The 23,743-nt window shown below is 54.9% G+C and overlaps 2 protein-coding genes across 3 annotated transcripts in view; one reads left to right on the forward strand and one right to left on the reverse strand.

The window, feature by feature from the left end:
- Nucleotides 1–3,113: 3,113 nt before the first annotated feature.
- On the forward strand, nt 3,114–16,111 carry VASP (vasodilator stimulated phosphoprotein). Of its 2 annotated transcripts, none has more exons than XM_058280440.1 (13): nt 3,114–4,262; nt 10,507–10,675; nt 10,757–10,922; nt 11,999–12,083; nt 12,637–12,686; nt 12,797–13,038; nt 13,135–13,235; nt 13,827–13,878; nt 14,019–14,055; nt 14,259–14,304; nt 14,458–14,548; nt 15,086–15,143; nt 15,252–16,111. In XM_058280440.1, the coding sequence occupies exons 1-13, from the start codon at nt 4,258–4,260 to the stop codon at nt 15,287–15,289; spliced, it is 1,140 nt and encodes a 379-aa protein (XP_058136423.1). In that variant the 5' UTR covers nt 3,114–4,257; the 3' UTR covers nt 15,290–16,111. The 2 variants fall into 2 exon arrangements, with proteins under 2 accessions (XP_058136423.1, XP_058136424.1); XM_058280441.2 differs by having other exon boundaries at nt 3,915–4,262; nt 14,022–14,055.
- Nucleotides 16,112–17,325: 1,214 nt separating this feature from the next.
- Nucleotides 17,326–23,743, reverse strand: part of OPA3 (outer mitochondrial membrane lipid metabolism regulator OPA3) — a 65,977-nt gene continuing 59,559 nt past the window's right edge. Inside the window, exon 2 of the mRNA XM_058280443.2 lies at nt 17,326–18,129. Coding sequence (XP_058136426.1) covers nt 17,747–18,129 — 383 coding nt within the window. The 3' untranslated portion in view covers nt 17,326–17,746. The remainder of the gene's footprint in view (nt 18,130–23,743) is intronic.

Raw genomic sequence — 23,743 nt, forward strand, 5'->3', positions numbered from 1 at the left:
GCTCAATAAAGCCCGGTCTCCCCAAGCACCATCCTCTCCATCCAGGAATTCAGCTGTTAGCACCCGAGCCCAAGTCTGGAATGCCCTGTAAGACAATCAGGAACTCATCCCGGAGGATGGTCCAGGTCTTGGGTGGCCAGAGGAGAGGTGGTTGGTGGAGCAGCACAGCTGAGGCACAGGGGTGCGGGGTAGGGAGGAAGCTGGACTCACATCCCGGAGGACTTTGCCTGGCTGGGGGAGGGAATCAGGTTACTAGCCTTTGGATGAAGGGGGGTTGTTGATAGTTTTTCAGTAGCTGAAGGAGGTGTTGGACAGGATTGTTCGAATCGCGAATGACAAAAACCCAATTCGACCTGGGAAAGCAAAACTGGGTCATGTCACTGGAGAATTCGGGGACTTAAGGCATGCTGGAACTATTTCTCAGATGATGTCATCAGAGACCTGTCTCTTAGCTCTGTTTTCTCTGAGGTAGCGAAGAGTTGCCGCCCATCTCACCAGTTTACTGCCTCCTCCTCAGGTGGAGAGTGGGCCAGCTTCCCACCAATCCTCCCAGAGCTGCTTTTCATTGGCCAAATTAGGTCACATGCATGGCCAGCTACTGTGTGTCTGATTGGCCAGACTGGAATTACATGCCCACCCTAGCGCTGGGAGTTGGGGGTTCTGCTCTGCCCAAACCTGATGGAGTGAGAGATGTGGAAGGATGGTCCCTCAGAGGAAGATAGGGGTGCGAGTGGGAAAGGGCTCCTAGTCACTGTCTCCCATATTTTGTGTTACCAAAGGGGCAGGGCAGGGCTGGGAAGCCCACGAGCACCCATTCAGACTCCGCCTTGGGTTTGGAACCCTCTGCTCAGCTGGGGCCCCAAAGGAACTAGGGAATAAAATTGCTCCCTTCCTCAGCTATGCAGACCAGCGGAAGGAAAACAGGCTGATGAAGGATGCCAGAATGGTTATTTCCCTTCCCTTTCTCCTAGTTCCCTCTCACTGAAAAGTCAGTTCAATAACCTTCCCTTCTTATTCTTCATGTAGTTTGGCAGGGTCGGGGGGAGGGTGGGAAGGTGGAAAGAGTTTTTTTCTCTTATTAAATTTTGATTACATAAATAATTCAAAATACATCTTTCTTGTAAAAAAAAAACAACCACTATTTACCCAGTCAATTGGCAAATATATATCAGGCATACAGGCCTTGCTCACAGCTGTGAAGGAGGCAGATTCAGTAAGTCCCCTGCGTCCCTGGGGTGACCTCCTAGTGGGGGGAGACAGCAAACAAGGGGACCAATAAATAAAGTCATCTCTGACACCAATAAGTGTCATGAGGAAAACAAAACAGGGTGGTGTAATAAAACGATTAAGAGAGCTACTTTGGTTTTTAAAATTGTTATTCTTCTGTTTCTTCAATGGGTCATACATTCACCAGGTTTGAAATTCCGAAGGTACAAAATGGCATAGTGAAAAGTCTATCTCCATTCCTGGCCTGATGGAGAAGGAGTCAGCCCAGGCGATAGTATCCCAAGGTACAAGGAACAGCCAGTGCTAAGGTGGGCATTTTCTTTTCTTTTTTTTTTTTTTTAAAGATTTATTTATTTATTTAATTTCCCCCCCTCCCCTGGTTGTCTGTTCTTGGTGTCTATTTGCTGCGTCTTGTTTCTTTGTTCGCTTCTGTTGTCGTCAGCGGCACGGGAAGTGTGGGCTGGGCCATTCCTGGGCAGGCTGCACTTTCTTTTCACGCTGGGCGGCTTTCCTCACGGGCGCACTCCTTGCGCGTGGGGCTCCCCTACGTGGGGGACACCCCTGCGTGGCAGGGCACTCCTTGCGTGCATCAGCACTGAGCATGGCCAGCTCCACACGGGTCAAGGAGGCCCGGGGCTTGAACCGCGGACCTCCCATGTGGTAGACGGACGCCCTAACCACTGGGCCAAAGTCCGTTTCCCTAAGGTGGGCATTTTCGAGATGAGACCTGAGATCTCTAGGACCACCACGCACCCCACAATCCCCACCCCCATTCCCAAGGGTGACCACTGTCGTGGATTTGGAGTGGGTTTTTCCAGATTTTTCACTTGCCTGTAAACATATGTATATGTACCTCTAGCAAATATATGGTACCTTCGGTGTTTTCTTGATTTGTTTTAGACTGTATGTATCACTTGGCTCCTTCTTTTTCCCGCTAGACAGTATGTTGGAGACTTCTATGCTACTGCACATATAACCTCATTCTTTTAGCTGCTGCACAGCATTTCAGAAACAGGATGTGTAATGGTTTAGCTATCTGTCTTCCTCTTGCTGGACATTTAGGCTCTTTTCAATTCCTTGTCCTGACAGCGTTGCTGCCACAGAGATCCTTGATGAGGTTCCGGAAGCAGGGTTTTCTCTACTGCAGGGTCTTGCTACCTGTTTTGTATGGCCCTTGAGCTAAGAATGGTTTTTATTTTTCTACCAGGTTGTTTGAAATATTACTAGTTTGCAAAAGAGATCCCATGTGGGCCACAAACCCTCAAGTACTTACTGTTTGAACCTTTATTGAAAGAGTCTGCCTACCCCAGAAGTGTCACCCTTCCCATTTCACAGATAGGAAGGTTGAGACCCAAGGACTTGCCCAAGGTCACCCAGACTGGGGTGCTCATGCAGTTGGATAAATGTTTGTTAGCTCCGCTTCTGACCTAGCTGGGCTGGGTGAGGTCCTGAAGTTGACCAAGTCTACCTCTGCTCCCAAAGAACTCTCCGCCTGAGGAGGCACACGGTTACACCCTGCATGGCTCAGTGCACAAGGTCTCCCAGAGCCCGAGAAGAATGAATCTCCTAGCTTGGTCTAGAAGGCCCCAGGTGAAGGAGGCCCGATGCTTGCGGGGGGCCGCTTGGACAACGGCTGGGAAGGTTGATTCCTTCACCCCCTCTGCTGGGTCCTGAGAATTTTGGTTTCACTCTCGTGCCTCAGGTTTGGAGGTTCTGAGGGCTCAGACAAGAGGGCCAGACTTGTTGCTCTCCTCCAGGCCTCAGTCTGTAAAGGTCCAACTCTGGACCCCGGAGGCGCCAGCCCCTGGGCTAAGGCACTTCCCACCGGCCAGGTGGCGCTCTCCGGGAGGGGCGTGGCCGCACCGTGACGTCACGTGGGGCGGGGCCTGCGGAAGCCCCGGCCCGAGACCCGGCGCGTGGGGCCGAGCGCTCTCAGGGTCCGCTGTTGGGAGGGTCTCCCGGGTCCGATTGCTGCAAGAGCCCTCCATCCTCCGCGGGCGAAACTGAGTCACGGCGGGGCGTACTTGGGGAAGGGGCCAAGGGCTTTATTCCTCCTGGAACCCGCCGTCCCCAGCCCACCCCGGGCCACTGCCCGCCCCCACCCTACCCGCGCCCGCCCCGCTAACCCCCGGCTCTACCTCTACCCCACCCCCGACCCTGCGGCTGTGAGTCAGCGCCGGCCGCGCCCCCTCGGCCCACTTCCTTCTCTTCTTCCCCCCGCGGGCGAGGCGGAGGGGAGGGGGCGCTACCCACTCACCTCTCCTGGGCGGGGAATGGGGGAGGCACCCCTTAGTAATCCCTTATAAATTGACAGAGACCACAGACGTGGAGGGTCCTAAGGCGGGATTTCAGGACGGAAATTTGAAGGAATTCGTTGTTTAACCAGAGGGTTCTGCTCGCCCCCCTCCCCCAGTTGGGCATAACGTAAAGAAATGGGGAAGTCGATGCGGAGCAAGAGAAGGAAGAAACGGTGCCCCCATTTAGACCCCCCTAAGTATTGGATCGAGAACCCCCTCTCCTCCACCAAGCATCTCCCCAATTTGGGGGTGAGCCCCGGAGTGCATCCCAGCGCAGTAACGTTAGGACCGAGGGAAGTGGCGGAAGTGGGGAGTTCCGCGTTGCCCTTTTAAGCGCCCTCCACCCCCCTCCTCCGCCTCGAGGAGGCCGCGGCCCCTTTAAGGCGCGGGGCATTGTGGGCGCGGGGAGTGGAATTTTGGAACCAAATGTAGCGAAGAGAAGTACAGTAGTAAGAGTAACGCGGTAGCCGCTGCCCGCCGAGGGGCGCGCCGCGGAGGGGACGCCGCACCCCCTTTCTGCCTCGGGGAGCCCCGTCAAACCCCCGAGGGAAGGAGGCGCCCGAGGACCCGCCCCAGCCGGGTCCACGTTCCCCCCAGGAAGCCGGACTCTCTGGGGCGGGACCCTGGGGGAGACCGAGCAGAACCTGGAGCAGCCCCGAACCCCTGAACCTGCAGCCAGGGGCGCCCCGGGAGCCCCCAGCCGGTGGGCGCGCCGCCCGCCCGCGGAGCAGCCATGAGGTGAGCCGGCGCTGCTCGACCCTCCCCGCCCCGCGCGCGCCCCGCCTTTGTCCCCCTCCCCCAGCCCTCTCCGGGCTGGAATCTGGGGCTCGGGCACTGGGAGCCTCGATTTGGGGATCGGATCCCCTTGGGCGAGCTCCAAGTTATGGCTAGCTCCCCGTGCTTCCAAGTCTCCTGGTGGTGCGCGAGGTTCTCCTAGGAGCGCTCAGATTTGGGGGCGCTCTGAATTTTAGACTTCCTCCGGGGACCTCCAAGTTGGCAGATGCTCCCTAAGGGGAGGCCAGGTGGGGCTCAGCGTCTCCCCCGCCCTCCACAGCTCAACCCGGAGTCTAGGAGGGATTGTGGGGGGCCGAGTTTGGGGACCTGGGTCTCGAAAGAGACTGAGACACAGCCCTTGCCTGGTTAAGTCTCCCCAAGTGGAACCGCGCTCCCTAACTTCTGGGTACCTCTGAAACCCCCTAAATTTAGGGGTGTGTGTGTTCAGAATCTCCTGTGGAGAGGAAGTCGGTGCGGACGCACCCGGATGCGGCCTCGAGGGTCGGGTTGGAACTCCCCTTCCCCGTCTCCCTCTTCCACGCGGAATCTATTGCAATCAAGCGGCAGGCGGCGCCCAATACGGGGCGCCCAGGACGGAGCGAGTGCGGAGGGCGGGTCCCCGGCCCGGGGCCAGAGGGCGGCCCCTCTCCCCCACCTGCGCGGCCCTGGGAAGGGAGGGCGCGCGGCAGCTGGGGGACGGGGGCCTTTGTCTTCGAGACTCACCTGTCGAGACAGCTGGTGTGGGGGGCGGGCGAGGAGTGCTGCGGGCCGGCTGCTCCCCCCTCCCGCTGTTCCTCCCCTTCACCCCTGCTCTCCCCTCTCGCCAGGCCCTGGGGAGCTATGGGGTTGGAAAAGGGGGTGCAAGAAAGCCTCAAGGTCATAGCCCTCTCCCCCTGGGACCCAGGCTTCCCAGATAGTTCCAGCTGTCTTCCCAGGAATTTAATCCTAGGGGTGGGGCGCCCAGGGGACCCACAGACTTTGTTTTACCAGGGCCCCCCAAAAAACTCCTGGGCTCACCTGAGGCCGGGCCAGTGCGGGAACGGGGACTGGCAGACCCGACTAGCCCTCCATTCTCTCCTCCCCAGCCCCCATAATCTTTCCCTTGGGGCAGGAGCCTCACAGCACTATCTCCCTTCCTCCGCTCTCCGGGACTTCCTGCCCCAAAGCCCCCAGCCTGAGGGGGAGGCCCCTGGGGACGGCTGGGGGTTAACCCCCGGGTGCCCACGTCCTCCCCCTTCGCCCACTTTCCTCACACTCCTGCCCTCTGGCCTCGGGGTGGCATTCCTTTTTAGGACCCTTAGAGCCAGCGCCCTTCTGTCTCTTCCTTCTGATGGGAAAGGGAATGTTGGGAAATCTGGAGCCCGGGGGCACCCACTGAGGCCCTCAGGGCTTCCTGCCACCCCTCTCCCCCGTGACATCAAGGTTCCTTCTAGATCCGCCCCGGAGAGGGGATAGTTTGCGGGAGCTAGGCCCTCTTCCTTCACCCTCTTCCCCCGGGACTCCCTCTCCCACTGCCCCCGGCTCGCCCACCCCACCCCCACCCCCACCCCCACCCCCACCCCCACCCCGCCGTTTCCGGTCCCAGGCACCGGGGAAGGCGGATGGCGGATGTCCCAGTTAGTGCTGCCTCACTCGCCGTGAGACCGTAAAAGGGCAGGAGCTGCAGCGCCTGGGCCGGCCTCCCGCCCTCCCCCGCCCAGCCCTCCAGGCCCTGGCCCTCCCCCCACCCCCCATCCCCGAAACCCCTGGCCCCCTCTGCAGTGACCGTCGCCAAACCCAACCCCCCCCCACCAGGGGCGGGGTAGGCAGAAGTTGAAGGGGTCACTCCCACTTCCTGCGAGGTCCCCCTCGGAAGCCCACCTTCCTGGGCCGAGCCCCTTCTCCAGTCCTGCTGGGATTCCAGGCCCATTCCCCTAAGCCCAGCTGGGGAGACTGGGACTCAGAGAGAAAGGCCGGGCACAGGGTCACTCAGCAAATCCTAGGCAATTGGTGTGTGTGTGTGGGGGGGTCACAGGACCCATTCCTCAGATTTCTGGCTGGTTTGGCTGGGGACCATTGTCGGGGCAGTCGGAAAAGAGGATGTTAAAATGGAAAACTACAAGATAAATTTTTTCTTCCCAGTTTGACAAATATTTGTGGAGTGTCTGTTGGGGACGGACACTGAGCTGGGATTCTGGGACGGCCAGGAAGAGGGGACAGAGGTCTGAGAAGCTCAGGCAGAAGGAACTCGGGAGGAATTGGGGTCCGTTTAAGAGCCTTTGGCTACACACTGCTTTGTGCTGGGCTTTGCGCTGGGTGCTGGGTGCCGCTTAATTCTCACAGCAGGCGGGAGAGCTTGCTGCAGGCCCACCCTCCCCAGCTTATAGACGAGAAGTAAGCAACCACCTTTAATGAGTTTGTTTTTAAGTACAAGTAACACACTTTCACTGTAGGAACACCTAAGATAGTACAGATAAGTAAAAAGAAACTCGGGCAGGAAATGTCACCTTCCTGCTCAGTATGAGAAACTGAGGCCCTTGGGGAAGGAGGGCGTAGAACGAGGACACACAAGCCCAGAGGCAGGGCAGGGACTCCCGAAGTGGCTCCTCACCCCAGGTTGCTTCAACTCCAGGAAGATTTATGGGGTGTGGGGGGTGGGTGGGTGAGAGGGGAAAGTGTCACAAGGTTTATGACATAAGGAGGCTTGAGGGTTGTTCTTGTGGAGGATGAAGGAAGAGCAAAACTTTAGTCTGGAAGGTTCGAGTAAACCTGAGTCATTGTGCTTGATTACTCCCGATGATGGAAAGCTTTTCCCATCCTGCTCTGGCTCTCAGTTCCCATGCTTGCAGGGCGTGCTGTGTTTAGAGGGTTTTGTCTATTACCTTTTTTAATCCTTACAACAAACCCAGTGAGTTACGGTTTCCAGGGCTGGAAACTGAGGCTCAGAGGAGAGGCCGCACAGCAGGGTGGTGCCTTGAACCCTTCTGCATCTACTATGCGCCAGTTTTCCAAGAATGTGGCAGCTTGGGGGAGGGGCAGGTCCCTGTCTCCCTGGGATTAAGATTCTCCTGTGTCAAGTCCAGGGGTGCCAGACGCCAGGTGACCTCTGGAACCAGGTGGACCCTGCTTCAGTCTCACTCCCCCATTGCCCGCTGTGGGATTTTGTTTTGACTTTTGCCCAGTTTATAGGGCTTCAGCTTTTTAAACTTAAGTAATGGCTTACTTTTATGCAGGTACTGGCAGCCCAAGGTGGAATACCGAAAAGCATACTAATCAGGCCCTTCTAAAGGGTAAAGGGTACAAAATGCCTCTTCCTCCCTCCGGGTTCCCCCTCAGGAGGCAGCCACAGTTCATCTCCCCTGAAGCAGCCTCTGCACATATCACCACTCTGAGTGCAGAGGTATTTATATCTCCCCACCTTTTTTTTTTTTTTAAAAAAAAAAAAAAACCTCTGATGCACACCATTTTATACCTCACCTTTTAAAAAATTTAACTTGGCTGTTTCCTCTCCCATAAATGAGGCTAAGAACTTTAGGCAGACCTGTGTTCAAATGCGAGCCCCTCTGTGTACTTGCTGTGTGGCCTGGGGCAAGTGCCTTCACATCTCTGTGCCTCCCTTTCCCCACCTGTCAAAAAGGTACAGCGTCAGAGTTGAGCTCCTAAATTGCTTGTGAGATTCCATGGGGAAATCAGAGCCACCATCTAGAACAGTGTCTGTGACCCACGTAAAAAATAACAGCTGCTGTCAAGTTTTTCTTTTCTTTTTTTTTTTTAAATACAGATGTGGTTATTTAGCCATTCTAATGCTAAGGCACTATTCTAGGTCCTGGACACCGCAGTGGACAGAAGGGACAAAGGTGGGCCTGACATTTTGATGGGGGAGAGAGATACAGCACGGGGGTGAGAGAGAAGAGAGTAGTCAGGGAGGGCTTCTCAGAAGAGGCAACATCTCAACAGAAACCTGGAGGGGGCAATCCAGACTTGAGGAAGGCCTGGGGCAGGCCTACATCTGGCCTGTTGAAGGAGCAGCAGAGGGCAGAGGCCAGTGGGACTGGACGAGAACAAGTGGAGGGGAGCAGAGCAGATCAAAGAGATAATGGGGGTGGTGAGGGGACAGATCCTGCTGGCAGTGGTGGGGGCTTGGCTGTGACTGCGGGAGACGACCGCAGGCAGCCCCAGCAGGTCTTCAGAGGAGGGACACGGTGGCCTGGAGGCGGGCAGCAGCAGCCCAGGGCCCAGAGCAGGCGTTCAGCTCTCCAGCCAGGCCAGGGACTCAGCAGGGCAGGGCCCCCTGGGAGAGCAAAGTGCGGTCAGGGTGGGGCAGCGACGGCGGACGGCAGCCCTGGGCGCCGGGCCAGAGTGTGCCCTGGGCGTGGGTGGCAGGTGTGGGCAAGGCCTGAGCCCTGCCGGGGGCATGGAGAAACAGCTCCTGAGACTGTGTGGGGCTGGGAGCAGCAGCTGGCGTGCTCGGGGGCCTCCCAGAGGGCCTGGGGGTTGAGACTGTGGACTTGGGAGCCCAGTGGGCTGGATTCAAATTCTTGTGCCACTCAATAGCTGTGTGACCTTGGGAAGTTGCTTCACCTCTCTGGGCCTCAGGGTGCAGTCCTCAGTGCTGCAGTAAGAATAAAATGTGACTCTGGGTAAAGGGCTTTGGAGGATCACGGCCCCCTGAAGCGCCCGAGAAGGAGCTGCCACAATTATGGAAACTTGGGGTGTCTGGCTTGGCTGCCTGGCCTGTGACCCAGAACTGCTTCTGCTGAGGGTCTTTCCAGGCCCTGCCCCTGGGGAGGGGGTGGGGGTGACTGAGGCAAGTGACCCTCCCACAGGGTGGGGAGGGAGACCTTTCACAGCGCCACGCCTCAGTCCCCCTCAGAGCCATTACAGGGTATGACTTCTCTCCCCAGAAACCTCTAACCACCAACTTCCTCTTTTCAGGAAAAGGCCCCGCGGGGGCGGGGCAGGGACCAGTGCTTCCCCTTGGTGTGTATGTGACTTTGGGCAAGTAACTTCCGGTCTCTGGGCAAGTAACTTCCGGTCTCGGCCTTAGTTTCCTCATTGGGGGAGGGGAGGTTGCACCTCCCTGCAGGGGCTGGATGGCTCTGAGGCCCCAGCAGGCGCCTGTGCAGGGATGCTGACAATTCCAGAGCACCTGCAGGTGGCCAGACTCATTTACTCCTCTCCTCTGCACTTGAGTAGCACTGTCACCTCCCTAGTGTGCAGGCGAGGAGGGCGCGCTCGGGAGCAGGGCGGGAGCGGGAGGGTCACTTGCCTGAGTCACAGGGAGGAGGTGGCTCTGTAGAGGTTTGACCTTGGGTCTATGGGCATCGGATCCTGAACTCTGAACTGCCAGCAGATTACTGATCCTTCCCTGCAAGGCTGAGTCAGACACTGCCTTGTCCAGGAAGCCCTCCTGGACTCCCAGGCTGGGGCAGGCACCTCCCTTGGGCTCCCCAGGATTCCGCACTGTCCCCCATCCTAGCCTTGTCTCTGGGGACGGGTCTGTCTCTCAAACTGGACAGCCAGCCCTGAGAAGGCGGGGCCAGGGCTGTGGGAAGTGGCTGCTGCGTAACTGTTAGTGCTGGGGTAGGGCGGGGCGGGAGGAGCCTGACTTCCTCCTGGGCGAGGTCAAGTGGAGACATCAGGGGTCATAGATTGTCTGACTTGCTGCGGCCTCACACCCCTGTCCCCGGCCTCACACCCCTGTCCCCCGCGCCCCATCCCCTGTCGCTCCAGCTCTCAGCCTCAGCTCCCTCCTCTGATGGCTGGAGAGGGGCCGCAGGAAGGGGCCAAGCACCCCGGCGAAAACGGAAACTGAGGTCCCAAGTGCGGCCCATCGCTCCTTCCCCCATGCACACTACTGCCCCCCCACGCACACTACTGCCGCCCCCCCCCCCCGCCGGTTATCCACCTCCCTCTCCAGCTGTGTGGTTCTCCCTCTGCCTGTCTCCAGCTCGCTCTCCTCCAGCTCTGCCTGTCCATCTCCTTCCCCCGCCTCTCCGTCTTGCAGTCTCTCTCCTGTCACTCCCTCACCTCTCTCCGTCTGTCTCTTTCTTGCCATCTGCCTCCCTCCTGCCCCATTTCCTCCGTCCCTCCTATTTTCTTCTTCCTGTCTGTCTGTCTGTGCCTTGGCCTGTCTGTCCCCTCTGCCTCTGTGTGTGTCTCCTCCTCCCCAAGGGAGAAGACGGACGCCCCTCGGCTCACCGGCCCCTCTCCCCCCTCCTTTCGACAGCGAGGTGGTCATCTGCTCCAGCCGGGCCACTGTGATGCTTTATGATGACGGCAACAAGCGATGGATGCCTGCTGGCACAGGCCCCCAGGCCTTCAGCCGCGTCCAGATCTACCACAACCCCACGGCCAATTCCTTCCGCGTCGTCGGCCGCAAGATGCAAGACCAGCAGGTGAAGCCTCCGTCCCGGCTGACCCCACCTGCTCCAGCCGCCCGCCCCTGCCCCCCCTCACGCTGCCTCCTCTCCTTCCAGGTGGTCATCAACTGCGCCATCATCCGGGGGGTCAAGTATAACCAGGCCACCCCCAACTTCCACCAGTGGCGCGACGCTCGTCAGGTCTGGGGCCTCAACTTCGGCAGCAAGGAGGACGCAGCACAGTTCGCCGAGGGCATGGCCAGCGCCCTAGAGGCGCTGGAAGGTTAGAAACAGCCGTGGGCAGGGGGCGGGCAGTGGGCGCCTGCTGTGTGGCCTGGGGTTGCTGTTTCCCTGCTCCAGGCCTCAGTTTCTCCCCAGGAACGGGGCCAAGTCACTGCTCCCATGGAGAGTTACTGTGAGAGTCCCATGGGCTCCCGTGGCCCTGGGTGCACCCATGAATAAGGTGCTTGATTCCTACACCATAGCCTGATGAAGTTCCACACATGTACCCCCTGCATGATGCCTTCCAGATCAAGAGAACGTTCCAGCGCCCGGGGGGCTCCTTGTGCCCCTTCCCAGCCCCTCGCCCCCTGCCCTCAGGCGTTGCTGGGCACCTCCTCATCAGTTTGCAGGGATCCATGCATATATATTTATGAAGTCTCTTCAGGAGGTGTTTGTGAACTTTGATGTACACACAGATCACCCGGGGATCTGGTGAGACTGCAGAGGCTGGTTCAGCAGGGCTGGGAGGGCCCCAGGCTCGGCCTTTCCACCAGCTCCCTGGTGAGGCCGGCGGCCCGAGGGCGGCCTTGGAGGAGCGAGCCCTTCCGGCTTTTGCTGGGCGCCCAGGGTCCAGTATCGGCACTAGAACTTGAAATTACCCAACGCCGGCGAGCCGGGGCTTGCTTGCGTGGTGCCTCAGAGAAATAAAAACCAGGGGCCGGGTCCCGAGGCCAGGGGCTGGGGGGGTGGAGAAGGGGCTCTTGACCGCTCCAGCTTCTCAGGCTCGGGGTCCCTGCACGGCTGTCACAGAGGTCAAGAGCCTGGACGCTGGAGTCAGCCCTAAATCAAATCTTGTTCCGGTGAATTCCTGGCTGAGACTTCGGGCAAGCGACCGCCCCTCTGGGTGGTTTTCCCGGGTGTGGATCCTAACGGCCCCCCCCTCATGGCAGCGCAGTCAGGGCAGCTGATGCTGACCCTCATTCCGTTTGGGCACCCAGGCACCGAGCATCCTCGTCCCGGAGGAAGAAGGAAGCCAGCACCCCCGGGCAGGGCTCCCGGGAGGCCGGGGCGCTCAGGGAAGGTGCCCAGGGGCAGGGCAGCCGTGGGGCTCACCGCCTCCCTTCTCTCACATTTCAGGAGGTGGGCTGCCTCCCCCTGTGGCGCCTCCCGCCTGGTCTGGCCAGAACGGCCCCTCCCCAGAGGAGCTGGAGCAGCAGAAAAGGTGGGGCCCGCGCCTTGGGGGAGAACCTTGCCATTCCCAGAGTTCCAGGGTGTTGAAACCCCTGGCTCCTGGAGTTGAGCACCCTTCAACTGTTCCCAGAATGGTGCAGTGCCCAGAGGTCTAGAAATTGACATCTTTCGGGAACGCCCAGCTCCTGGAGTCCCAGGGGCTCTTGACTCCTGGTGGCCGCGATGCCCCTGGCGCTCAGAGGGGCCGAACCTCCTGGACCCCCAACTCCCAGAGTCTAGAATCGCATTGTTTAAAGAACCTTGGTGTTTTGTAATTTGGTGGCCTCCAGAGTGTGATGACTGGAAGGCCAGCGCCTTGGTCTCTTCCTGTCTCTGCTCCCACTGCCCCCCTTCCCCCCAGCACCCCCTTCCTGGGCTGCTGGGGAAGGAGGGTGTGCGTGGGGCTGAGAAGCCAGCTTCATTGATCTTGGGCTGCCTGGAACCTCATAGAGAAACCTGGGGGGGGTGGTGCTGCCGAGCCGCCCCCGGCCATCCTTGGGCCCTGGGCCCTGAGTGACGGCTCCTCCATGCCCCCTTCCCCCCAGGCAGCAGCTGGGCCAGCAGGAGCACCTGGAGCGCCGGGTCTCCAATGCAGGTGATTGTGCAATGACCGCCGGAGTCGGAAACCCCCCGGGAGGTGGGGGGCCAGCCTGACAACGGAGGATGGGGCTTCTCAGCATCCCCCCTGTGTGTGTGTTGTTTCAGGAGGCCCGCCTGTGCCCCCAGCTGGGGGTCCGCCCCCCCCTCCAGGACCTCCCCCGCCTCCGGGCCCCCCCCCACCCCCTGGTCTGCCCCCTTCTGGGGTCTCGGCTGCAGGGCATGGAGCAGGGGGAGGCCCACCCCCTGCACCCCCTCTCCCTGCCCCACAGGGTCCCAGTGGTGGAGGGGCTGGGGCCCCGGGCCTGGCCGCAGCCCTCGCCGGAGCCAAACTCAGGAAAGTGAGCAAGGTGAGGGGGCCATCAGCGGGTGATGGGGCGAGGCCAGAGGGGTCTGTGGAGGGCCGGGGGTTCCATAAAACCTCTTTCCCTATTTAATTTCTCCAGCAGGAGGAGGCCTCGGGAGGGCCCCCTGCCCCCAAGGCTGAGAGCGGGAGGAGCACAGGTGGGGGGCTCATGGAGGAGATGAATGCCATGCTGGCGCGGAGGTGAGCCCGGGCCCCAGCCCAGACCCCACGATCCCCTGGGAAAATCTCCGCAGAAAGCCCCGCTGACCAGCAGCTCCCAAACCAACTGCTGCAGAATCACCCAGAGAGGTCATCACAACCCATCCCTGAACATCCTAATTCAGGAGGGCCCGGCCAGGGGGAGGCCCAGATTCCTGTTTTGTTTGTTATCCCTTTTGAGAGCCAAGTTTGGAATATAATGCAGGGCATTATAGTTCCCTGAGATGGTTCAGGTTTGCAACCAAATAGCTGGTAGAATGTTCTACAACGCAGAACTCTAGAATCTAAAGAGACCCTGCCCCAGGATTCTGGAAACTCAGACTCCTACAATCTCAGCATTCTAAAACAGCCCTTTACCCTTAGAGTTTGCGATTTGTAACTGCAAGAATTGGAGACACTCCTCTCCCCCAATTCTAGAATAGCAGTTACTCTCTTTGACTTTTAAAACTAGGGTCTCCTTAGCCTTCACAAATGCCAGAACGCTAGACACTGGAATCCACATTTCTAGAACTTTTGGGAAGGGAAACTGTTGAGTGGCGGGGGGCAGGCTGAAGCCATCTGTTTCTCCTACAGAAGGAAAGCCACACAGGTTGGGGAGAAGCCCCCCAAGGATGAGTCTGCCAATGTAAGTCAGGGGCTCCTCCTGTCTAGCACACCTGAGGCTGTGCCATAAGGGGAGGGTTATTGGGCATGGGCTGCCTTTGAACCTGGAAGAGGAATTAGAAGTGACCGGAGCTGGCCCGTGACAGTTTTATTTCCCACCAGCAGGAGGAGCCAGAGGCCAGAGTCCCAGCCCAGAGTGGTAAGAGCCCAGTCTGGCCACAGGAACAAATCTCAGGAGGCCCTGATCTCACCTATCCCCACCAGGCGGGAGAGTGTGCAGATACTGGGGACTGGGATGTCCTGAAACGGTTCTTTGAGTGGGGACTGAGGAGGGAGGCTGGGGGAGAAAGAATGAGGGTGGGGCACTCCTTGACCCAGCTCTGACTGTTGCCTGGCCTCCAGAACCTGTGCGAAGACCCTGGGAGAAAAACAGCACAACCTTGCCAAGGTGGGCAAGCCAAACCAGCTACCTCCACCCCTGCCCCACCCCCCAAAAAAATTTGGACTTGCCCAATTTATAGGGAGTAACGAAATGTGACCCCTGGAGTGGAGGCAGGTCCTCTAGCCTCACTTCTGTCCCAAACCCCACCACCTCTCCCAGGATGAAGTCGTCGTCTTCAGTGACCACTTCCGAGGGCCATCCCTCAACACCGAGCTCCAGTGACGAGTCAGACCTGGAGAGGGTGAAACAGGTAGCTTGGGGCGGGGGGCTGGAGGTGAGGTCAGAGGTAAAAGGTCATAAGAAGAGAGAAGATCTCAGTCCAGACCCTGCCACTGACTACTGTGTGACTCTATAAAGGTCCTTGGAAACCTGAGTTTTCTCGTTTGAGAAATAGAGAGATTGAATAAGGTCAGGAATGACAAAGATTCCACAACTCCCCTTTCCATTGCCTACGCAGACCTTACTAATCCATCGCCACACCAACTCTCAGTGGGTACCCAGAATCCTTTTCAGCACACTGCCCCAGACATTCACTGCAGAGTTGGCAGGAGCCTGGGTCGTATTTGCCAACCCTGGTACTGGATGCTCTGTAGTACTTTTCTTCTGGCTCCAAGGATCCAGAATTTCCCGCTAGAATTCTCCAGTCACTCTGTGACCTTGTCAGCAGTGTTATGGGTGGGGTGGGTCTTGCACCTCCTTCCTGTAGCCTTTCAGTTGATGAGAAAGGGGGGTTCATATCTGTGGTTCCACACACCCCTCCTGATTGGGCTATACCCCTTATTACCAGGAGCTTCTGGAAGAGGTGAGGAAGGAACTGCAGAAAGTGAAAGAGGAAATAATTGAAGGTGAGGCGTTTTGTTACACTTTTTGTTTACACTACTTATTTTGCCCTTGGAAAGAGCCCTGTTTTGGAAGGGAAGGGCTCCTGACCTGTGCTGCTTGCTTCCTTCCAGCCTTTGTCCAGGAGCTGAGGAAACGTGGTTCTCCCTGACCCCAGGGACCCAGAAGATCCTGCTTCTCCTTTCTGCACAGCCCGCCTGTCACCCTGCTTTCCCTGCCTCGACTTGGAATCAGCTGAAGACTACACAGGAATGCATCTTCCCTACTCCCTGTCCCACTTGGAAAATTCCAAGAGGGCGTGGCTTCCCTGGCCCCGGCCCCATCCCCATGTCGGCTGCTGATTGGTTCGGGAGGCCCCCATCCTTTTTTCCCTTTGGTCCTTCCCCTCTGCCATCCCCTTGGGGTGGGCTCCTCTGTTGGGGATGTACCAATTAGCCCCACAGTAAGGGGGAAGGAAAGGGAATTTCACATTCCCTGGTTCTCGATTCACTTTAAAGCTTAATGGCTTTGAATTTTTGTTTTTTTAAAAAAATAAATATATATATATATTTGGGTTTTTTGGAGGGGGAAGGGACTTTTTTTTTCTCTTTGGTTTTTTATAAAGTGGGGTGTGGGGAATTTTTAAATGCTATAGTCCCAAGTTTGTCCCATTTGGGGCAGCTATTTAAGGGGGGAGTGTCCCACCTGGCTGGGAGCTCCTCCCTCCTCCCCCAGGGACCCTACCCACCTTTTCCACTAGCTCCTTCCCCTTTTCTATGAGGAATTCAGATGCTGTAACTTTTTGGAACCTCGGGTTTTTTTTTTTTTTTTTTTAATTTGTGTAGGTTTTGGGGTCCAGGCCATTTTTACCCCTTGGGGGAAATTAAGATGAGGGAAAAGGAAAAGTGGAGGAAACCTCTTTTCCCACCTTCACCTTTAGCTTCTTGAAAATGGGCCCCTGCGGAATAAATCTGCCAGTTTTTATAAATGCTAAGATCTGGTGTGGTTTGAGGGCTGCTCTGAGGATGGGGGGCGCCTTCCCCCCACGCCGCTTCCGTTCTGACCACGAGGGCCTCTCCCACCCCCCAGTAAGCTGCCTTCCCTGCGCCGTCCTCCTTCCCACCCTGTACCTGCTACAGAATAACCTGAGCCCCCTCTTGGCCTCCCTTCCCCGGCTTCTCCCTCTCCTTGCCCCAGCCACTTCACCCTCTGGAGAAAGGGCCAGGCAAGTCCCTTTGCTCCCCCACCTGGAAAAGGGCTCCTGGGGTGACTGCCCCCTTCCCACCAGACCCCTTCCAGCTCCTCTCCCACTTTCAAATGTGCCTTCTCATTTTGCAGTGGCACACTGGGGGCCTCGGAGGAGTCTTAAGATGACTTAATCACCTCGCTCCTCCTCTAATTGTAAAACACAGTCTGTAAAAGTAGAATTCAGAAATCACAGAGCTTATATGAGCCCCCCCCTTCCCCCCCCCTCCGGTGGCTGGATAGGGGTGTGTGTGGGGGAGTGGGTAACAACGGGCCTGGTGGGATGTGCCATTTGGATGGGAGAGGGGAGTCGGCCTGGGGTGCAGGTAGTCCCACTGGAGAGTGGGGTTGCTGAAGACGGGACAGGTGGGTGGGAGGAAGGAGTCCCAGGCAGGAAGTACCCCAGGAGTGGGTCTGCACGGAGGACAGGGAGGTGACAGTAAACATGGAGCCAGAGGAGCAGTGTGGGAGGAAGGCAGGAAAGGACAGGTCAGAGCTGGGTCCAGGGGCCTCAGGTGGGAAGGCTGGATTAGCGCTTGTCGGGGTCAGTTTCTCCACCCCAAAGTGCATTCTGCTGGAACTGGCCGAGGAAGGAGTGGTTGGGACTTGCGCTGCGATTGCAGGGCATTGTGCCATAGACTAGAGGCTGAGGCTTCTTTGGGAACAATCCATTTAAGGAGGGGAGGGGCCCAGTCGAGGGTTTCGGCAAAGCGCCACTAAAGGGGCACAGGGTGACTCGGTGGAGCTCAAGCAGCCCAAGACCCCCCACTCCCCCACCCCAAGAGTGAGGTGAGGCAGGTGACCAGGTAGGAAAGCCCCTTGGGAAGTTTCTCCCTTTGCATTACAATGGTCTGTACCAATGAAGAGGAGGACGGGGGTGTTCTGGAGTTAGATTAGAGCGAGGGGGCGGGACCTCTCAGGTGCCAGTGTGAGTGGGACAGAATGAAAGGCTGGGGAAGGCCATTTGCAGGATCCAATTTTGTTTTGGCAAAAAAGGATGTGGCAGCTATGTACAGCAGGGGAAACAGATTGTGAGGAGAATTAAAAAAAAAAAAAAAAAAGGCCCAGGTGGGTGGGGTCCATCGGAGGCCACTGCCTTCCCATTCCAGGGTGCTGAGCCCCTGGGCTGGCCAGGAGGGGGGCCACGGTCGGAACATCCCACCCAGAGGGGGGTCTCCTGGTGGAAGGTACCACCGGGCAGGTTAGTAGGTAGGTGACTGAAAGTCGAGTTCCTCCACACCGAGCCAGGATCCCTTTTGCCCTCAAAGGGACCGGGTGGTGTCAGCTGAGCCGGTCCAGGCTGGGGCAGCGCAGAGAGGTGGCCATGTCGAAGACGTCGCAGCCCGGGCAACAGTCATGTTCCGGATCCGGACCCAGCCGCCTTCTATTCGGCGGGCCCGGGCGGCGGGTCCGGGGCGCAGAGCTGGGCGCGCACCTCCTGCAGCTGCGCCCGCAGCTCCTCCAGGGCGCCCCGCGAAGGCGCCGCCTGCACCTGCGCCTGCAGCGCCTCGAGCGCCAGCGCCAGGCGGCCCACCTCGTCCTGCAGCTCGTCCCAGGCGGCGCGCTGCTCCCCGTCCTTGTGGCGCTGGTTCGCCTGGTGGCGCCAGTACTCGAACACCAGGCAGCCGCCGGCCAAGGCGAAGATGGTGGCCTCGCCCAGCAGCTCGGCGCCCAGCTCGGCGGCCGCCTCCTCGTTCAGCGGCTTGACGGCTGCGCCCCGGAAGCCCAGGATGCGCATCTTGGTCCGCATCTCCACCCAGTGGTACACTGCGGGGGAAGAGAGGGGTGAGGCTCGCTCGGAGCCCCTGCGGGTCCCGCGCCGGCGCCTTGGTGGTGCGAGGGTGCGAGCCCGACGCGGCAGCCTGAATCGCGGGCGGCGGCGGCGGCGTGGGTGTGCTTTCCCGACGGGGTGGTTCCGAGCGCGTCTCCTACAAGCGCCCTGAGGACGGCCGCGCGCAGCCAGGGAAGAGAAAGCTTGCCCAGGAGGGGTGGTCTGAAAGGTGCCAAGTTCAAGGAAGGTGCAAAGCTTGCAGCCTCTGCTCCTTCCACAACCCACCCTGGCCGGCAAGGCGCCTGCCTTCCTCCCGCGAGGGTGGAGGCGACAATTTCGCACGTACCTGGGCAGGAGCTCAGGAGTCGAGCCAGGCTGCTTCAGGAAAACTTCCTTACCTAACGGCTCATTCGCGGGAACAAGGATTCTCAGCCTTGGTATCCTTAGACGCGAAAGAGGAGTGGAGTTGATGCTGAACTCTGAGGCACTCCCCGCAAGTACTGCTATTCATCCTCGGGTACACGAACTGACTGGGGGCCCCCAGCTAGCCCATTAAGAGAGAAATTCTGACACTTTATATACTTTGCACCTTCCAGCCATCCTCCACAGCAGCCAAGCTGATCTTTAAAGAAACTGTCTTATAGAAGAAAAACATTTGCACAGAGGGGAAATTATCTATACCACACAGAAGCGGGGTGTGTGTGTGTAAACTGAGAAGCAGATATCTGCCTTCTTACCTCCAGCTTTAGTCCTGCTCCTCAAAGGTTAATCACTTTTGACCTTTTCTGCATTGATTTCTTTTACTTTAATGCTATGATGCCAAATAATAAGATGAGACCTCTATTTCTCGATTTACTAAATTGGCTTTTTAAAAATATTTGTGACTTGATTTTCCATTGCCACCCCCACTGTGAAATAGATGGAAGTTATCACACACTTCTCTCTTTCTAATTTTTGCAAGTGTTTTATTTCATTTTTTAAATTGTTATTATAACCTTTGTAATTCTAAATAATATGCCTATTGCCTCAACTTTTTTTGTCATAGAATTTATTTTCTTTATTTTTTTAATGTTACATTAAAAAAATATGAGGTTCACATATACCCCCCCACTCCTCCACTTCATCTCCCACATTCTATGTACTGTACTATTATTTTCACATTATCAAGGTATTGTTCTGAGGTTATAAGTCTTCAAAGTTTTGTCCATAGGATGAGTCTGAAAATGAAAATATAGAGCATGTATATTATTAAGATTATGTAAATGCTTGACCACTGTGGCTCCATACCAAAGATGTGCTTTTATCTCACCAACCCAGTGACATTTGAAGCCTTAAATATTAAAGGTGGCTCTAAATATTCACTAGTTGCTTCTTCAGATCATGCCATATTTAAGTTTCCTCATATTTTAAACATTGGTTTTTATTGTATGAAGCTTTTACTTTTCCAGAGAGCAGTGGTTCTCAAACTGCGGGATATGCCCCATAAATGCCTCACTCCATTGTGTCACCAAAATCATCCAGTGTCTTGCTCCTATTCTGTTTATTAAACTATCAGTTGTGGACACTGGTCTCTGGACTGCTGTAGACTGTCCTCCTGGGATGTTTTCATGCTGCCCTCCTTCACACTGTTACTCTTCTTTCTGGAAATCTGTGTCCTCCTCTTTGTTGAGTTCCATTCTAGTCTTGCTGAAGTATATCCCTAAGACCTTTTTCAGAAAGGGTGCTTGGTGGGTATTTTGAATCCTTGCATGTTTGAAGCGCCCTTTTTCCCACCTTCACACTAGACTGGAGGATAATTTCTAGGTCCAGAACTACTGGTTAAAAATCACATTCTCTCAGCAGTTTGGAGCTTGGTTCCATTACCTGTAATGGGGAGAGGGGCTTTTCCTCATCTATGTGGCACTGACATTGCATCAGGATGGACATTCTTCTAGCTGATTCCTGTTTCCATTTTTAGCCCTGGGATTTTTCTTGTCTTATGCATTTCTTTCTTTCTGTTTTCTCTTTACACTATGCTCTGGAACATTTCCCAATTAGCAGCTGGCTACCCCACACTGATTCTAGAGACATCTCTTGGACTTTCCTTTTCTCTCTCTCTCTTTTTTTAAGATTTATTTAATTTATTTATTTCTCTCCATCCCCTCGTTGTTTTTCACTTGCTGAGTCTGTTCATCTTCCTTGTTTCTTTAGGAGGCACTAGGAGCTGAACCCAGGACCTCTGATGTGGGAGGGGAGTGTCTAATCGCTTGAGCCACCTCTGCTCCCTGCTTTGTTGTGTCTCTCATTGTTTTTCCTCCACACATCTCTTGTTGCATCATCTTGTTGTGTCAACTTGCTGCACCTGCCCATCATGCCAGCTCACTTTTTTCTTTAGGAGGCACTGGGATCCGAACCAGCGATTTCTTATGTGGTAGGCGAGAGCCCGGTTGCCTGAGCCACATCCACTTCCTAATGTTCCTTCTCTTTTCTCCACATTCTGGGAACTTTTCCTGACTTTTCCTTTCACAACTTCTATCAATTTTTTAAAATGATAAAATATCTCAAACACACAGACAAGTTTAGAGTCTCCACCCAGCTTTATCAAACCTATAGTTCGATAGGTGGATTAACTGCTAATAGTGAGAAAGGGAGTCAGCAAGTCAACCAGCAGCTGCACTTGAGGTTGTGGAGCAGGCCCCACCCAGCCAATGCCAAAACCCAACAGGGGGAGGAACTGCCAACAGGGGGAGGAACTGCCAGGAAGTGTCTCCTGGGCCAGCTGCTCCCTCCTCTCCCTCCCCACAGCCCCTGCCTGGGTTCAGCCTCCTCCTGCTCTGGGCTCCTGCCCCAGCTGCCTCCCTGGTCTCCCTGCCTGTCTTGCCTGCTCTGATCCAGCCCCTGCACAGCAGCCAGAGGGATCTTTCAAAAGTGCAAATCTGACCCTGACCTTCCCCTGCTCAGAACCTGCCATGGCTCACAGCAGCCTCCAGATGAAGGTCAAAATCCTTAGTGTGATTTTTAAGGCCCCTGCACACCTCTCCAGGCTGATCTTTGGAATGCGCTCCCCCTCACCTTGCCCCCAGTCTCTGCTGTTTTCATACAGACTACTTTATTGTCTGCAATTTCTTTTTAAATGACTCCGCAGACACCTTGTGATAGAGATGGGGGTTGGTCTCTTTGACCCTACACCTTTGGGGCAGGTACTTAAGCCTCCGCAGGACCCTAAGACGGAAGACTTGCAGGGGAGGTCAGTTAACTTTGGGAAGATGGGACTCACAAGTCCACATTCCAGGGCAGGCCAGGACTAGCTTCTGTGAGATGGAAGAGGGGTGCGAAGTCATCCCAGCCTCAGGAGGGAGGGGCCCCGCTGGCTGCCAGGGTGGACTCGGGTCAAGGTAAAAATCCTGGGGCTGGTTTCACAACAAGTCAGCTCAGTGCCAAGGTCCTGGGCAGGATCCATCCTTCTTTCTAGAAGAAGGCATCACATTTGCTTTAAAATAATCCAGGAAGGAGTGGGTAGGAGTGTCTATTAAATATCAGCCATGAATTGGTAACTGCTGAAGGTGGATGATGAGTACATGGCAGTTCATTGTGCTTGTCCCTCTGTCTTTGTGTATGTTTGAATACCCTAATAAAAAGTTAAAATATGAAAAATACATTATTTTTTATTTTTTATTTTTTAATAAGAAGGCATCATGGTCACCATTAAAGAGCAGGCAGATAGACTGCTCTGACCTTAGCCTGGTGACAAGTCAGACTCACTCTGGGTTAATTTTAGAATCATCAGTTTACACACACACACACACACACACACACACATCACCCAGGTTCTGGGATTATAATTGAGACTGCCTTGAACCTATAAATAAGTCTGAGAAGACTTGACATCTTTACAATATCAAATCTTCCAATCCATGAACATGGTATCTCTTCTCATTTAGGTCTTTAAAATTTCATCTCAATAAGGTTTTTTGAGTTTTCAGTCTTGCACATATTTAGTCAAATTTATTTCTATGTATTAGATGTTTTTTATGCTATTTTGATTGGCATCATTTTAAAAGTTCTTTTTCTATTTGTTCCTGGTACTGACTAGAGGAGTAAACTGATTTCTGTATATTGCCTAGTGACCTTGTTAAATTAATTCTTATTCTTATTAGTTCTTATATTTTGTGTGCAAATTATTTTAATTAGACATATGCAATCATCTGCAAATAAGCACCATTTGTTTTCTTGTTTCCAATTCTTTTGCCCTAAATTTATTCTGTCTCCTCTGATGTCAGGCAAGAAATGTTTGCTGTAGACTTTTTTTTTTTTAAGATTTATTTATTTCTCTCCCCTTCCCTCCACTCCCTTCCCCCCGCCTCCTGTCTGCTCTTTGTATCCATTTGCTGTGTGTTCTTCTGTGTCTGTTTGCATTCTTGTCATGTGGAAACAGGGAAACTTGTCACTTTTTTTGTTGCATCATCTTGCTGCATCAGCTCTCCGTGTGTGCGGTGCCACTCCTGGATGGGCTGCACTTTTTTCACGTGGGGTGGCTCTCCTTGTGGGGCGCATTCCTTGCACAGGGGGTTCCCCTACACGGGGACACCCCTTTGTGGCACGGCACTCCTTGCACATGGGCCAGCTCACCACATGAGTTAGGAGGTCCTGGGTATTGAACCCTGGACCCTCCATATGGTAGGCGGACGCTCTATCAGTGGAGCCACAACCGCTTCCCTGCCTTTTGTCAGAGTAAAGAAATCTCTTCTATGCCTAGTTTGCTGAGAGTTTTATCATGAATGGCTATTTTTATCAACTATTTTTTTCTGTGCCTATCTAAATGATTATATTTTTCTTCTTTTTTACCCTGTAAGTATGGTGAATTACATGGATGATTTTTTACAATTTTAAACTACACTTGGCTTTCCTATTTGTTGTGATGTATGCTCCTTTTTATAGATTGTTGGATTTGATTTGCTAATATTTTGTTGAAGATATCTGTGTCAATGTTCACAAGAAAGTCTGACTTGGGAAGGGGAAACACAGATTCCTGGTGCTGCTGCTAAGGATAGAAGTGGTTACAGAAGAACACACAGCGAATGGACACAGAGAGCAGACAACTGTGGGGGGGGGAGAAGCGGAGAGAAAAAAATTTTTTTTTTAAATCTTAAACAAAACAAAAAACAATTCCATAGGGATGGTAGATCAAAACGTGAAAGGCTTTTCTAAAATAGAAAAAACACAGGAAATGCCCTTCATAACTGTGGGTTGGGCAATATTTGTTACTATTTGTTCAATAGAACATTAAATGTGCTGATCATGAAGAAAGAGATGCATTGGAATACATTAAAATGAAGAGCTTCCAAACCTCAAAAGACACCATTAAGAGAGTAAAGAGGCAAGTCACAGACTGGGGAAGACATTTGCAATACGCATATCTGAAAATTGGATTCAGGATATGCAGAGATTTCCTGAAAATCAGTAAGAGAAAGGTAGTCCACCCAATAGGGAAGGGCTCAAATCACAAAAGAGGCTATCTAAATGGCCAAAATATAGCTGCTGAGCTCCAGTACACATCAGGAAAACAAGAATTAAAACCACAAGAGAAAGCACTGCATACCCACCAAACTGGCCAAAACGAAGAACTCAGAC

Source organism: Dasypus novemcinctus, chromosome 18 (assembly GCF_030445035.2).
Source record: "Dasypus novemcinctus isolate mDasNov1 chromosome 18, mDasNov1.1.hap2, whole genome shotgun sequence".
Classification (NCBI taxonomy): Eukaryota; Metazoa; Chordata; class Mammalia; order Cingulata; family Dasypodidae; genus Dasypus; species Dasypus novemcinctus.